A 17,453-nucleotide genomic window follows, 5' to 3' on the forward strand; every position below is an offset into this window, starting at 1 on the left:
CATGGAGATTGTTTTTACATTTGCTCAGAGATAAAGCTTCTTCCCGGCCCCCTGATGCAGTAAAGCACCATATGAAAGAGTCATCCAAAAGACTTAGTGCCACTGGTGACAGAGCTTCCGCTTCATGCTTACCAAAATACTCATTTGGAGTGTGACATCATTATCACTATCCTTCCCTGTTGCACGAAGAGTATGTGACAAATTCCCCTGACTCCAATTAGGCTCTTGTTTAATTACTTCTATTAACTGAGGTATTAACTCAGATCCCACTCCTCAAACCCTTACTAATTCCAGTATGATGCATTGTCACCCATAATTTCTACACAGTGTACAGTTCATGACTTTAAAAAGTAAGCCCACTGGATAGCCCAAATGGATAAATTATGCCAATTTATCCAAAAACCTTAGATGTGACAGAGTCACGACTCAGAGGGTGTAGGAATTAGAAAAGTGTCATACAACAAAAATAATAAAGTGTGGAGCACTAAGTCCTGATTAACAGAGTTAATTTTAGTTAAAAAGCTATGACACAACTCAGCTGTTTGTGTTGCTGAGTCTGAAAACAAATTTGTCGCAATATTCTGCCAAGAAAAGCCTGTTTGACAGGTCTGCAACTGAAAAATGTTGCCCTGACTCAAGGCTAGACCAAGAAATAATAAATATATAACACTCAGTAGAGCGCATACCTCCACCAAGGCCCAACAGTTCCTTTTAATTCAGTCAGCCTAATCCAATATCAAACACAATATCCCTGTATCACTCTAAATTTTAAACGGGCCATAACTTCTTAACCAAGAAGATCACCAGATCTAAATCTGCATCAGATTGTACTCACTCATACAGTAGATACCAGCTACCTAAATATGCCTGATTTATTTCATCAACATACTTGCATTATTCCCTGAGAAATTATTGAAAAATGCCATATCTCACAGTGTTAAAGAAAGTGTGAAAAAATTCCTGGATCCTTCCCTTTATCCGGATCCGCACCAAAGAGTAATGGGGTCTATTCTGGGCTGAGACCCATCCTCCATCCACGTTTTGTGAAAATCTGCCCAGTACTTTTTGTGTAATCTTGCTGACAAACCAACAAACCAACAACAAACAAATGGACATGGGTGAAAACATAATGTCTTTGGTGGAGGTAAACAATCTAGTGTTTGGGAGAACTGTACTCCACGAAACTAAACTAGTAGTTTAACTACATTTCGCTGAACTAGTGTCTGGTAGTTCAGTGACGCTCATATTTAAAGTGATTCAAGTACTTAAATTGTTTTTAAGACATTTTGTGTGTAGCAACAGTTTGGGCAAAATGTATTTGTTGTCATAGCCATGAGTATTTGCTATTTATTAACAAATAATCAGAAAAGTTGCAACTACCCCACGTGGAGGCAGCTGTCTGACTGATGGACATGCATACAAAACCTAAACTGACACTTCTTGCATTCTCCAATGAAAAGTGAGGTATTATATCTTGTTTTGTGGTTAATGTATGACCTGTGAACAAGTGGGTACTTATCGCAATAAAAACTTTATTGAGTGGCATTTTTTGCTGGCATGAGACTTTTTGTTTTATATTTTGTTTTAATTTTGTATCACATGTCAATTAAGTAATTCAAAGTAGTAGTAGCTTTAGCTAACCAAACCAGATTTCACCTCAGGGCAGCTTTGCTGTTGTTCAACTTCTTCCAGCGCCTGAAGTAATTGGTAGTCTGCAAAGCTCTCCCGACACTGATAATATCTGTTATTGTATTTTCACAGAAACTGAACTCATACTTAGTTTCACCCTTTTAATGGAGGCCTTTGTTTTACTTCTTTTAGTGGTCCTTGGTTTAAACCCATGGGTAGTGAAGTGGGGTGAGCCCTGCTTCAGGACTTCAAATTTACCTTTACGTCAGGGACTATTCATGCAGACCCCTCCACTCTTACCTGGTCCTCACAACTTCCTGCTTTATGTTACACCAAACAATGCCTACACACAGCTCTATGTATCTACTGCAACTATTGTAACTATTTTAATCATCGATTCATCTGCTGATTATTTTCATGAGTAGTTGATTAATAGTTTAGTCAATAACATTTCACAGAGCCTAAATTGTGTCTTCAACCAACAGTCCAAAACCCAAAGACTCTTTATGTGTTTGTCATAAATGACAAATAACAGCAGCAAATCTTCACATTTAAGAAGCAAATGTGTGACATTGTTGCATGAAAAGGGACTTAAATGATTAATCAATTATTAAAACAGTTGGGAACTAATTGTACTATGACCGACCTATTGATTAATCAGTTAATCGTTGCCAGTTATGCCTCCTAAAAACATACAGCTGCTGTCTATCCTTTACCTACAGTAAAAAAGCATATGGACATAACATCATTGCAAAATTGATCGGCCAATAAAGTAAAAAAAAAAAATATGACCTGTTGCCAGTGCGTTTCCCCATGGTGGCCTCCTCTACAGCCCATAATATGTTTAATTAAAGGGGAAAAAACCTACAGTTTGTCTATGTATACGTTTCATTTTATCATTCTGCTTTTATTCATGTGAAATGCACCTTTTGATAGAGTATTTTCACTGTGAACAATGCAGAATGGCGTTTAAAATCGTTTCCCTGGATGCTGGAGGGAGAGCTGCAGCTTCTGCTCCACACAAACTGTTGTAAACTATCCAGAAGTTACCAGCAGGAGTCACACGACCGCTAGTTTTAGGATAGGTAGCGGAGAAAATCAAAGCGGAAGTGAGGAACCGAGAGGAGCAGGAAAACTTTTTTGGGGGGGAACTTGGAGACGACTGTATCACATATATCGGAACTGGGCTGTGAGAAGCACAGACGCGTATATGCAGAGTTGTAGAGGGTGAAAGGCAGCTTGGTCGTTGAGGCACAATGGGACTCCCCACTTTGGAGTTCAGTGACTCTTTCCTGGACAGTCCGGACTTCAGAGAGCGGATCAAATGTCATGAAATCGAGCTGGAGCGGACAAATAAATTCATCAAGGATCTCATCAAGGATGGCAACATGCTCATCACTGCGCTCAAGAGTAAGTCTGGCCTTCCTCCCTCCTACGGGTCCAGAAATAATCTTTTTAAAACTGTTAACCACCTGAAAGCCACAGGCGACTTGTAATTAGATGATGCATTCATTAGCGTATTTAAGTCTACTGTGTTAGTGTCTGAGTGGTGCCTCTCTGAACCCAAGCCACTGGGAGCTGAATAACCCAGTGCTCTCCTACTGGGAAACGTTTTTATTGCTGGTGAGAAGCTTTGAGTTTTTACAAAAGCCAAACATAATTCATTATTCGGAGGTTGCAGTCATTTTCAGGACCTTTGTAAGCCTTTTTGTCTCCCTTCATGGCTGCGCTGCATGCATGCCTGTCCAACAGAGCCTCTGTAAACCCAGAGTGTAAACTGTGTGCATGATATGAATGGTTTGACTCTGCTCTGAGGCCACAGCCAGGCATATGCAGATCATTATTATCTGCTCTAACTTCAGCCCATTAATGAGAGGTGCTTTCACCATTAAGGGCTTTCAAGGCACCTATGAGAAGTGAGTGAACACTGGAGATGACTGTGTGTAATGACTGCATGGGTGAGAGCTGGATGACTGAGGATGCCAGCACTTTGTCATGGGTCATTGTCCTCTCAAATTCCAAGTTCAATCTCGAATTCCTCTGTGCTGATTAAAGTGGACTTCCTGTTCTGCTGCGTCCCTGTAGGGTTAATGTCAGAAGTGTGTCTGTGAAATGGAGGAAGATTGGAAATAAGCCTAATAAATATGGAAAATAGCTGTCGAATAGGATGTGAAGGCCACGGCGGTGTGTTGTAGCGAACTCACTAACCCATCACTGTTTTTTTCACAATTAAACCCGGCATGGTCCTGTCAACACAATGTGAGAACGCATCATTCTTTTCATGCTTTCACTCTTTTCATTAGCATCACAGGACATGTTCTTGCACGTTGCTGCTTGTGTGGTCAGTCAGTGATAATGAAATACCACCAGTAGATGTATTGACAGGGGTGAAAGGAAGGAGCTTCATGGCAAAACCGTGTTGAAGGAACCTCCTAAACAACTGAAGTAGATGGGAACTGTAGAAAATACATAACAGCATAAACCAATTATTAGAGAAGCAGTATTAATCACCCCAGACAGGAAATTGGACTTTTCAATATTTTAAATGCTCACTGAGGAGAACCAATGCTAAATGTGACCCATTTCTCTGTAGTGATGGCCGTCATTACCCAAGTAGCTACTCGATGCATGCCATTAGTGTCATGACACAAGATAGCTAGCTACAGTTATAGCAGAAGCTAACACGGCTTTTGGACCACATCAAAACCTATTTGTCTTTTGCTCCAGTTTTCAGCCTGTGTCTCAACGTTTAAATTACATCCTATTAGAGCAATTGAGATTACATTTTTATACGGTTTCATAATCACTCAAAAGTTCCTTGTACAGGCCGTCAGAAAAACAACCATCGGTCGACTATGAAAGTAGCTTATTACGACCCATAATGTAATGTTTGTTATTAGGTTGCTGTAGTTACTATTACAGCAGCAAAGGAGGAAGTCAGGCAACGTTTTCCAAACGTAACCAACTAGTTTTCTTGCCTCAACCTAACCAAACTGCGAGTGCACGACGAAGGTCCTGCACGCCTGTCACTGGTGCGCTAAAAATGATGAAAACGATGTGTATAATATCCCAATATTGTTTATTAAAAAACCTCCAAACTCTGGCTTCTCTCTTTCTGAGTGAGATGGAGAGATTGATGGATAAAGAACACAAAGTAGACGAGTAATAAACAGTCAATTTGCTGTAGCCACATGCAGCTTGTTATAGGGACATACTGGATGTAGTTCCATGTTTCTATGGGTACATTCGATGTCAACAAAAACAGCAAGGAGCACTTACCACATTTACCACTATATTTGAAATAATTTACTTCATCTTAAGGGCAGCTGAAAGCCAAAGCAATTTCAAACCATTTTTGCAGGAGAACTGTTCCGTCAGTGGACAGGGCAGCACAGGTGGACAGGAATACCCCGCTGGATGGTTTATTCATGGCAGTTAGGATACTCTGGCAGGATGTCATAGGGACACGAGGTTAGAGAACTTAACGCTCTTGGTTGTACAAAGCATATAAGACAGTAGCAAGTGGATTGAAACTTTGATTGCTTTTAATTGGTGTTGATTGCAGGATACTGCATATCTGAGGGCCTATTTGATCCCACCCTTATAAGTCAGAGAAGAGGAATGTAATCTGGTACAGTAAATAACCCAAAAACTTGGCCACTCCTCAACATTAGGGAGGAATTTTAGTGTTGTATTTGTCTCTTTGTTGTAGGTACGAGTGGAACAGTCCTTTAACTGGAAATCTCAGTATCAGTCAGAGGCGGAGCGAAAGCACAGGAAGAGCACTGAAGGAAGTAAATTATTGATGGTCTTTAACTTAGGACGCCACAGGGGTTTATGACCCTTTATGACCCACCATCAGTGGTGACATGACTGAAAGACCCTAAATGGAGCCCTTTTTTTTAATGGTAATCATCTCATGTTTAAAAATTGAATAGTATACCGTAATAATTCATTGGCCTGTGCTGTCTGTGTGAATGAGGCCTGTTGAGTCAAGTTTGACTTTCATGTTAATACATTACCTGTGAAATGGTCCCACGCATTACTGAAACTGCATTTAGCAGATTCTAATACATGCAACAGTACTTCATGTTGGTGTGTGTGTAGTATACGTGTACTGTGAACAGGATGTGTATGTCATGATGTAAAACAATAAGGTATGATTAGAAATTGAGTTTTGTTCATTCGTTACTTATTTGTAATGACAAATGTGATTAACTTTTGCAAGGTTGAGTCTTTGTTGGTGAGCTGACACAATGATAAATCAATTATCAAAATAGTTTGCAAATAATTTTCTTTTTTAAAAGGAAAATGTCAAACATTTGCTGGTTCCAGCTTCTTAAATGTAAAAATGTCCTGCTTGTCTTTTGTCATTTATGATAGTAAATTAAGATTCTTTGGGTTTTGGACTGTTGGTTGGACAAAAGAACCGATTTGAAGATGTCACTTTGGCCTCTGATAAAATGTGATTAGCATATTTCACAACTTTTATAAATAAATAATTGTTAGTTACAGCTCTACTTTGTTGTTGCTGAAATAATGATGTACTGTAGTAAAGAAAGGTAGCATCAAACTTTGGGGATAAAATGGAGGCTTTGTCCTTTTCTTGTCACTCTGCTGCTTCTATAGGAAAACATAACAGAGAAGAAATTACAGTCTAAGTCATATCGCCATGGTAACGTATGCATTAATTCTCATGATTAGGATCGTGGTGTAAACATTCCCAAGACCCACTACATTTTGAGCTTAGCTATTTGCTGGTGTGGATAATGTGTTCCAGGTGCAGGTAGCAGCTACCTTCAGATGCTGTAAATAATCTTTGCCTTACTATCTTTGGCTGCCACTGACTGTTCACACCTGGCGTAAATAACAACTGATGACTTTTATTAATCCAGCTGCTTGACAGCAGTAATTAAATTCACTAAAAGCACTAATTATCTCTTTGTGAGCAGGGTGTGAGAAACCACAGATACGACTCATTTAACAATACATTTTAGATGTGGTAGGTAAGTTTGTATACAAAGCACTTGGGCATGTGGCCAGGCATCATTGGAGGCAATGTTGTATACTTAGCATTTACATTCAAATGGTGAGATGTCCTTTGAGGATAACATAGGATGTCCGAAATGTCAGTTACACACAAATAAATAAAACGAACAATAAAGTAAAGATTTGTTGTTGGGACCTAGCAACAATCACCACGACTAAATGAAGCAAATGTGGACATTTCGGTGTAACAGGGTTATGTGCAGCACTATTTTTTGGCCAGGGATCGGTAACGTCATGAAATCCCTGCGTGGCAGCCTCACAGTGATGACGGATTGCTGGCAGTGACTTTGCCTGTACAGGAAAAGGTCCGTCACATAACCCCACATAAAACGGCGACTTGTGGTTTTTACACTTTGGTTTTTGTCTGGATTAAATAAACTAGAGAAAACAAGTTAATTTGGGAGCTTCAGATGTTCTGGTAGGCTTTACTCGGTTGCAATATATGCTAAGCAAAGCTGACAAGCTGCTGGTTGTGGCTTCATATTTGCATTTGCTATATTCCCATTTGCTGTCTTCTTTCTCACCACCTGTCATATACTGTAAGTCCTTTTAATGGTGGATTGACTGGCCAGCTCCCAAGAATAATATAAGACTGCTTTATTCACTAGATGTGGACATTTTTCAACAACTGCTTGTTTACTCGACTTTTGTCACACTGAACCTGGAGCATATAGTTGGCTTTTGTACGAGCTTGTGTCCTGAAAGTGGCTGCGATACAGCGGGTCATCCGATTCAGAGGATAAGCTTGACAACATTATCTCGTCAGGCTCCATCCATATTTTCTACGGGTTTAAACTGAGTTGCAAGCGAAAAATCAAGTATTCTTAAAAGCCAAATAGCATCCCGAGCCACAAATTATGTGGTATGGCAAAAAATGTAACTTAGTGTTGGACCACAGACCAGAAACAAACTGCTTGCTATGGAAAAGAATAACCAGATTCCTTTATATTCATGACTTAAACAGTGATTTTTATCATATTTTAAAATTAATTGAACCTCATGGCGGCCAACTTCCCCTCTACTTTGGGGCAGCCCTGCTGTAGAACATTAATCATAATATAACATTGAGAAATGTGTCTGAAAAACATAATCAAATACCATTGACTAAGGCTCTTAACTGGTCCCAGTGCCGTGAGGGAATCCTCTCATACTCTGGTAGCCTTTGGGCTATGGATTGTGACCTCCAGTCGTAAATTGTACAAATCTGTTAAACAACAGGCCAACTGCTAGTTTAAGCATGTACGCACTTGAGGAATTTGTGCAACACTGCCGCCAGATATCTGCTGTTTAGGCCTGGACCTTCTGCATAACTCAAATTTAAGGTGCATTTAAAGGTATCTTCAGGGGTGGGGGATTTGGCCTCTTTTTTGGCACAAGCTCCTCCTCTACCGTGCTGCTCGCTAAAACTCGCGCTGCATTCTTTACAAGACTTCAGCAATGGAAGAGCCATGTGAAGTAATTTGTCCAATCAGCATAGCCATTTAGTTAGCTACACCACTCTGTTTGTTTGTTCACATAGCGTAGATCTGCTAGACAATGAGGTTATGTGAAGTTTTGAAAAAGAAGTAGTCTATGATTTGCCTGAAAAGTAGATTGTGGACGCCTTCCATTACATTGGTTACATTGGAATGTTGTTTTTTAGGGTGTGTGAATAGGAGTAAACATTTAATTTTCATACGCTTCTATTAATGCAGTCAGATTAACTCAGTCTAAACTAGAAGACAGCCTATTATTATGTTAGCTGTCTGTCTCTGCCACTATCCATGCCCACGCCTATTCACCAGCTAGAGTGATGTGTCCTCTCTGGGATACATACAGTAATTAATGGCTGGCAGGCATGACTGTTATTATAAAAGATTACAGTATTTTACAAGTATGTAAACAGCGTCTTTACATGTTCCAACTGTGCCTGCATAATTTTGAGGTATTTTTGCAAGTTAATATAGCTATAAATAGGGACTGTCATTTTGTTTAATGAAGACATGGCATGAAGGCTGTTTTCGTTAAAAGTGATGTCACAAAAGCTTTCAGCTTTGGGAACTCTTAGTGTTTGTTTGTCTGAGGACAGATGATGCTCCCAAGGCTCAGCCACAGGAAATGTCCTGTAAACATGCTTGTATAACCATCCCCCATCCTCCCTCAGATAGCATTTGGCCGGACATCATTCTGCTTCACTCTGTGTGTGTGTGTGTGTTTGTGTATTTTCTGTGTGTTTGGCTGGCTGTTGGACTGTGACTGTAAAACGTGCAGTGTCTTGCAGGATTATACCATTTGTAATGTATTGCTGCTGCTTTGACTACTTTGATGGATTTGAACTCATGTAATGGAAATGAAATACAGGAGAACATTATGTGACTTGTTTAGCAATAAAGCTGAGCGGAGCAGTAAGCACGGCCCATGCAGCACTGCAAGAGACTCGGGTGTTTTTGTGGACAAATTTTGATAAAAGGATTAGACGTTGTATTCCTAAAAGCTGTTTCCCCTCAGACTGCGCAGGGAAATGTGTTAGACTCCAGATTGAGGTCTGTTTTGAAGTGCTCTGTTGTTATTCTGCCAGTCAAAGTGATTGTCACACCAAGCACACCATTCTCATGCTTACAGTCGCCTGGCATCACGCGCCGGTGCTTTTGTTGCATCTTCAGACTGAAAAGGATAAGGTGATGCGTTTGTGTTTCTCCTCCACCACATTAATAATTCACTCATTCTCTTCAACTGGACGTGGTTATTGCTGCATTATATACTATATGTGAGTTTTTGTCTTTTTTCTTAATGAAGACGAAATGCTGTGTTTTCTAGGCAATTGAAAGTCACCAAATAGATCAATGTTATTAGGGTTGATAAAAGCAAAGACTATCAAGAAGTGGTGCTTTCACTTCAGTAAAGTTGAGTAAACCTCAAACAGGGCTACAGCTTGCTCTTATTTGCATTATCGATTATTTTCATGATTAATCAACATATCAATTCCGTAAAGTGTCAAAACATTTTGAAAAATGCTCATCAGAATTTCCCAGAGCCAAAAGTAATGTCTTTAAATTGCTTCTTTTGCAAGAAAAGCAGCGAATAATTACATTAAACAGTCCAGCCAGGATTCTGCAGGCTTTTTTGGGATTGTTGCAGCCTGAAGTGCCTTATTCCATGGCTACTTTTCTTGAAGATATTGCGATACAACTATGTGTGAAAGAGAGTACTCCAACTTACCTGTAGTCCTAAACCTCCCATCACATACCTTTTTTTGGCATTCCTGACAAGTTTCCCCAAACAGTACAACGCAGCTCAGACAGGCAAAGAACAGGGAAAAATGAGGGTGAACTCTTAAGGCGGGCACCTTTTATAATGAATCCCCCGAATGTGGATTGGCCAGCCCCAATCTGGGGGAACCAAAGGGCAGAATGACCAGAATGCACAGGTGGAAATCAACCTGTACGTGGCACCAGGAAAGAAAATGAGAGAGAAAGAAAAGCAGGAAGGGAAGAAAAATACACAAGCTCTCTGCAGAAGAATGTCTGTTTCTTCACAACCACACACAAGGAAGTTATAAGTGATGACATATATGTAACGGCTGCCATGACTGGTGAAACTCGCAGGAAACCACTGATTGCAACTTCCTGGAGGGACTGATTTAAGTAGCTGGAACCACTGGATGTTGGACGATTAATCCATTATCAAAATTAGTTGGCAATATATTTTCAACTAATCCACTAATAGTCTAATTGTTGCAGGTCTATCCCAAAATGCAATGTTTTTTAAGATGAAATGAGACACAGGATTTGTGTGAGTTACCTGTTCAAAACCACTCATCCAGACTCGGCTGGCAAACATGATTTATGAGTGTGATATACATTCTTGAGATGAATCCAAAGTCTGTGTGGTAAAAGAAGGTGGAATTGCACTTTAGCCTACGCAGATGCTAATCTCAGACTTTGGATGGCACATTAGAAAGTCTCCAGCGCCTGGCCCCATGGGTTGCCAAGTTTTATCAAAAGGTGTTTGGACAATGCAGAGTTTAAATTAGTTTTGCACGCCTCTTTTTTTTTTTTTAACTGTCTTACATGGAAGCCTGTTCTTGGCTAATTGTTCTCGCCTTGATAAGAGCAAGAAGGATTCTCACAAAGTCGGTGTTGTGTCAAATCTTATTGTGAATGCCAGCTTTTGCTGCAAATGTGAAATTCTTCTGTTTTTTTAGAGTGCTTTTTCTTTCAGAGGCGAGTTCATCTTTGTCAGAAGTTGTGTCAGACTGTCTTCTGAAAGAAAATCTCTCAACTCAGTCTAAAGGCTGTATTCTTGGTGATAAATGGAAGAGGCTGGCTTGGCTGGCTTTTTTCATTCCAGCAGAGTTGCAGGGCTAATAACTCTGATCTTTTTCTTTTGAGCTTAAGAGGCTGTAGCATTGCATCAGCCTCATATCAAAGAACCAAGGTCGGTTTCTTTCATCTCTTCAATTGTTTGTAACACTTGAGATAGATAAAAACAATGCAGATTTAATCTGATCAGTGTATTCTGCAGGGATAGGTGCGTTTAAAAGGTATATTTCTCCCTGTCGTCCCTGATCATCAGTGACCAGTGCATTGTTACAACACACTTAGATTAGTTGATTTAATTAAGTAGCCAATGGGCAGCACACATGCAGCAGATTGCTATAAAAAAGTCATCATATATTACTGGTTATGTTTAGACCGTCAGAATACTTAAGCATCTTTTTCACAGCCTGTTCAAGGCAGGAATTCTGCACCATTATTCCACCTCGCTGTCCTGTCTAAAATGTATGAACACATAATGGTTGGGTCATTGTTGCTCCTCCTTTAAGCTGGCAGTGGAGGCAGCCGTAATGTAGACGAATAATGACGAATAAACGAATAATGCCGGGACAGGGTTGTGACTTTTAATGACATGTTATGTGTGCAACCTACAACCAGGGGATTTAAAAAGCCGCCAGCAGCAGTTAGCATCTAACTCCCAGAAGAATAACAGCAACCGAAAATGGGGATTAAGGGATAACTTGGGAAAAAACAAAGGAGCACCTTGACCTCCTAACAGAGGAGGAGAACAACTGCCATACAACAAGGACGGTAGATGCCATGTTATGGCATCGTTATTGATTAGAAAGCACTGCCCAGTGTGTGTTAGATGTCACACTAGCGGCTGATGCATGCATCTGGAATCATCCCACCGTCACTCGGTTCACTGTAAAAAAGCAAAGCTGATGTGAAGAAGTGTATTCATTGTGACAGTAATGTAGGAGCTCAGTGTAAAACTCTGTGCTGTGAAAACTGTTAAATAGCATCACAAGCCATCACTAAGAGGTATTTTAATGCTAAAGTACTGTATATATGCTGTATCACTGCTCTCCAGAGACCATGTTCTGAATTCTCCTCCTTCCATGTTTTATTCAGCTGTTTTAAGACCTCTCTCTCGCTGAAGAATTATTTCACAGGTTGACCAACCGCCACTTAAAGTTACTGCCTGCTCCTATAGTATTGAGCATGGAGTTATTAGATAAGGCTTTGTTTCAGGCAATGGTTGGCGGTGGGAAATGTTCGGTATTCTCTGGGAGTGCGGGGGCCTGTCTGGTTGGCTCTCTCCACAAAGCTATTCTCTCTCCCCTGCTGGGCAACTGACAGACGAACATAGTAGTAAGCGAGTGGAAGAGGCCTTACCTGAAGGGCCACTCCCCTGTTACAATCCCTCCAAATGGAATCAAAGTGGCACAATGCACCCTACTGTTGCATCAAAGAGATCTCCCCGCTTCTCGTTAAGCTGGGTGCATAGAGGCGTTCGCCTTTGAAGACCTTCTCATCTGAAATCAGCTGCGTCTCACTGACAAGATAAAGTGGCTATGCTGTTTCTCTCTATGATTTTGATGTACAGGCAGGCAGTGCTCTGTCTCTACCAAAATCGTAGCAGTATGCTTTTGTTTTTGTTTGTTTGCCTTAATAAAAGACAAACACGTATTGTGAAAACTGGGAATGTGCCTTGTAAATATTAAAGAGAAAATACCTTGAGTGTATTCACAGTCATTTGAGAGGGAAGTGTAAGTATGCAGCTATTTAGCAAAAGCTGAAGATGAATTCTTTATAGTGCAGATTGTAGCTTTTTAATGGAACACATCTATGCCCATGACTTGAGGTTTTAAAAGCTTTTCTGTGCTAATTTGTGTTAAAGTACTTCATTAGCACAAACCCATAAGAATATTCAGAGGAGTGAAAGCACAACAAGGATGCTGCTTAGTAATTAGTGTTGTGATGAGTATGTCAGTCACATAACAGGGAGTGCTGGGAGTGCAGTACACTGATGTTCATACATGCCTAAACATGTGCTTGTCAACAGGACATTTTTAAAATACTTTCTTTCTATATTTTCTTAGCTTGCAGCTATAAGTGTCTGTAGGGGATAGACAAACCTAGTGACAAGAGGACTTTGGAGATGTGCTGCAATCGAGTATGTTTGTCATTTTCTTCCAAGCTCTCTGCCTGCTCTTTGTTAAAGCAGTTTGTCTCTCTTGGGTGGTGTGAGTTTGGGGAGTATTTATATTATTTATGTAGCAGTTAAATAGGTTTTATGGCCAATGCCCTTGCAATTTAGGTCCAAATGCCTTTATATCCTAGGAGGAGTTTTCTCAAATTGCATTGAACCATGAAGCAATTAAAAGTCAAATGCGGTTGAATAGAATCCAACTGAATGTAAGCCACCTTTGTGTTTGGAGTGTATTTCTGAGACACAGAAGTTTTAATATTTGATGTCCTTCTGGGCAAAAACAAGAAAAATACTTTTCTATCATTTTAAGTATTTAAAACTACAAGATAATATTTTTACGTAATGACTAATACCACACAAGCATCTCATTGCATTATGATCCTGTAGCTGAGTTATTTAAATGATAAGTTCTCCTAAAAATTAAAATTCACAGAAAAACAGTGTTTCAGAATTCTCCCAAGCAACTAAGTAGATGGGGAATCGTTTTAAAGCGTAAAAAAAACAACAGGAAAAAAACATCAAATGGTTCGATACAGTTTGTCCTGCAATGCTGCAATAATAGATAATAGATTAGCCGATTGAAAGAAATTAAATCACCAAGAGATGCCCTTCCTAGGTAGCTTACTAGGTAGAGGAGGTGCCCCATGTACAAAAAGGCTGAGTCCTTACCAGCACCCATGGTTCAATTACAGCTGCATGTCATCCCCCTCTCTCTCTCCCACCTTTCCTGTCACAGTCACGAGCTGTCCTGTCTAATAATGGCATAAAAAGCCCCCAAAAGCAATTACAAAAACAAAAGAAGAAAAATAAATCACCAACTATTTTGCTGGTTTGAGCTTCTTAAATGTAAGGATTTGCTGCTTATCTTTGTCACTTATGACAGTAAATTAAGAGACTTTAGATTTTCGACTGTTGGTTAGACAAAAGAAGCAATCTGAAGACTTTGGGCTCTGGGAAACTGATGAGCACTTTGCAGACTAAACTATTAATTAATCCATTAATCATGGAAATATTCAGCAGATTAATGGATAATGAAAACAGTTGTTAGTTCCATTCCTAGATACCATGTACCTGGGTAATGAAAGAAAAATCGTATTCTTACTGTATGTTCCTTTGAAGTACATGGTTTGTCCCAAAACTGTGAAAATCTAAATTGCTGTCACAGAATGTATGCATATTCTTAGATATATATATATATATAATTCATGTTTTAATGGCTATTAAAGTAAGCATGCACTCCTGTTTGCAAGAAAATTGCAGTGTTGTCTGTGTTTTGTCCAGGAGTTGTCAGCAGATGAAATTGGTGCTATGTGGTTGCCCTGGAGACGAGATAAAGGGCGTACCCAGGGGGCTCTGCTGTGTGCTGACTGACAGCCATAGTCCTCTCACACATCTCACACACTGGGCACTAACTGGGATAGCTGCTCCATCCAGTCGTGTCTTGGCTGGGTGGTCAGAGCTCTACTCTTTGATTTCAAACCTGCACAGGACAGGACACCATATGGTTCTGTTTGTTAGCACGTGCATGCTGTGTGAAGAATCATTAGGTCAATATTATGTTTGCTTGCAGGGTAAAACTAAATGTTTTCTGGGTGCAATAAAATTAGATGGCACTATTTTAAGGTGCTGGTATAAATAGTGTTTTGTCTATTGTGTATTAATGAGTCCAAATTTCAAAAATAGGTTGTCTTTTCTTTTATACCTCTGTTACTTGTGCTGCAATAGCTCCTTCTTGTTTCAGTGCTACACTTCATGTGGTAAATAACATCTTCAGACTCAGACCTTATCAAAGTTACGCTTCTTTCCTTTTATTACTCCCCTGAACAGCACAGCTCTTAGTCACCACGCACACACCTTCAAATTGATATGGAGCAAATTCCTGCTTCTGTCAGAGGAGATGCAGAGGAGTAAGAGTAATATCTGGGGAACCATGAAGTCTCTTCTTCCTATACAGCAGACAAAGGTGCCTCTTCCTTTCTGTCTTTTATACCTTGTTTTCTCCCTTTCTTCTCAAGTGGAAGCTAATCTGGCCTGCTGCTTTATGTCTCTGTATAGCACTGATATTACCTGTGAGGTGTTATTTACTCCAGTATGACTGGTGATAACATGACAAGCCTGCACAGAGCACAATAACCATAAAAACTGGAGTACTAAATGGAGTTTTAATGCATTTGTAGACTTGTTCTGTCATTTACTTTATAATTTGGTTTGGTTACAGCATGATTAATCTCCACCGTGTTATTGCCAAAACAGCTCGCTTTCCAAAAAGTAAAGTTTAGCCTTGGCAGCTACACAACACATCTCTCAATTAAAAAGTGATCAACAAAAATTTAATTCATCAGCAGACTAAAATATTTGGATGCGAGAGCCAACAGCAAGCCTTGACATTTAAACTGTTAAAAATCCCTGAAAGCCGAGAGTCTTTGTCTGTATTGTTTCCACAAAACTTTTAAATGTTCAACCTGAATGCGTTGCACTGATTATAGCTTTACTGCTTAGCTAAGTTTAAAAAATGTAAGCTGTTCATTTATCTTCCTTTACCCTGATTCTGTTTCCATTTATCTTTGCGGGTCGGTCTTGTGATCACTTTAAGTGAGTTTCTTTTGTAAGTGCTTGAGAAGTATTTCCTGCAGTGCCCACTAATGAGCAGAGGACCAAAATCATTGGTGATGTTTCCCAAACTGCATAAATAATGCATATAAATAGAAAATGAACACAGAATTGTTGTGGTAGGTCTCCCACGAGCATTTCCCAAATAAAATATGGTACATATCTATCATTGTATATGCTTACATTGACATGTAGCAGCAACATTGTGTTACTAGAGCATCTCATCATGTAGGCACGCTACTGTAAGTCTTATAGAGTATGCTATATGACTGAAGTCACATTTAGACAATTAGGTATTTAAATCTAGAGTGAAAATGCAAAAATAAAGAAATAAATGCTAGCACTTGGCGACAATAAATTTGTCGCCAAGTGCTAGCATTTATGAAGTGCTTATAAGGAGATTTCTAAATATTGAGATCTATATCATGTATCACAATGTAGCCTAGAAATACTGCAATGTTATTTTAAGGCCATATCGCTCAGTCCTATTATAGCTTATTACTGTATATATTCAAGAGGCACTGGACATATATTACTATCAAATGTAAAAATGTACAGTTCAATTAAAAATAAATATAAAAAATCAGTTGTCAGTCACTTCATCTTTTGAATATGATCAGTCATGCAAGAATTTGCTGATTTTTGTTGTCCTCTGTTTTCTTTCTCGACCTACAAATCAGAATTTAAAGCCTGGAAAAGCAAGCAGCTCACATACATACAGTAGCTGTATGCACAGGATGAACAGTGAGCTTGACCACTGTGTTATTGATGATAATACAGACTATTTAGGTTAAGTAAGTGAGTAACTAAAGCTTGTGGGCGATGTAGAATTTTGTTGCTAAGTACTGTTAAACTTGCTTCTGTCTCGGCCACATCTCCCATGAGCCTTTGTCGCAGAAGCGCTGTCAAAGCTTAATGAGAGCTGTAGCTGTAAAATGCTAATGATACATGCTAAAATGATCATTATTTTTCCTTCATTAAAATTATAAGGTGCTCAGAATGACACATGAATGAAACACCAAGTATAGTGTCAGATGGGATGTAACCTGAAATGTTAAATGTTTTTTAACACAAGCAGCAAGAACTTTGCCTGAATTACCATAAATAGTGTAAAATTTGCAACAACAAAAAAAAGAAAAAAGGAAAATGTATTTCAATTGGGAACTTTCTGATTAAAGAACAAATAAACAAGACTTACCGGATGAACTTTTGGTAATCAGCAGTTATATTTCAGGTGATACTGCCCAGCAAGACTGTCATGGCTCTTCCTTCCTGTCTTTATCTTTTTCACACCCTTTTTCTTTGTACACCTGTGTTTCATTTGTTCATTGTTCCTGTGTCTGTTCCCCAGTCCTCATGTGTTCCCCTTGTTCCTGATTTGTTCCCAATGGCTTTATGCTTTGTCTTTGTTTTTGTATTACTCTTTTCTTGGATTCTCCTAGGTGCCTCTTTGTTGCCAGCTTTTGTTTGCCTGTCATTTGTTGCTTGAATTTCAGATTCTTAATTTTAAAGCTCACTTCTTGGTCTTTTACCTTCCTGCCTGTACGATCTTGCTGATTTTGTTCTTGGTTTTATATGCGTCCTCATTTCCTTGGTCTGGCTGTGTATAAGGAAGCACTTCAGTTGATGGCAACATAGGTTTGTTTTTAGAGGTCTGAGCCTGTCTGAATGTCAGAGCTAAAAGAGCAGGTGTT

At 39.4% G+C, this 17,453-nt stretch overlaps 1 protein-coding gene across 3 annotated transcripts in view; it reads left to right on the forward strand.

Moving 5' to 3' along the window:
- Positions 1-2,789: 2,789 nt before the first annotated feature.
- arhgap42b (Rho GTPase activating protein 42b) overlaps positions 2,790-17,453 on the forward strand; it is a 69,651-nt gene continuing 54,987 nt past the window's right edge. For all 3 annotated transcript variants that reach the window (XM_073485383.1, XM_073485390.1, XM_073485396.1), the window contains exon 1: positions 2,790-3,039. In XM_073485383.1, the coding sequence (XP_073341484.1) occupies positions 2,886-3,039 (154 nt within the window). In that variant the 5' untranslated portion in view covers positions 2,790-2,885. The remainder of the gene's footprint in view (positions 3,040-17,453) is intronic.

This window comes from Pagrus major, chromosome 2 (assembly GCF_040436345.1).
Source record: "Pagrus major chromosome 2, Pma_NU_1.0".
NCBI lineage: Eukaryota > Metazoa > Chordata > Actinopteri > Spariformes > Sparidae > Pagrus > Pagrus major.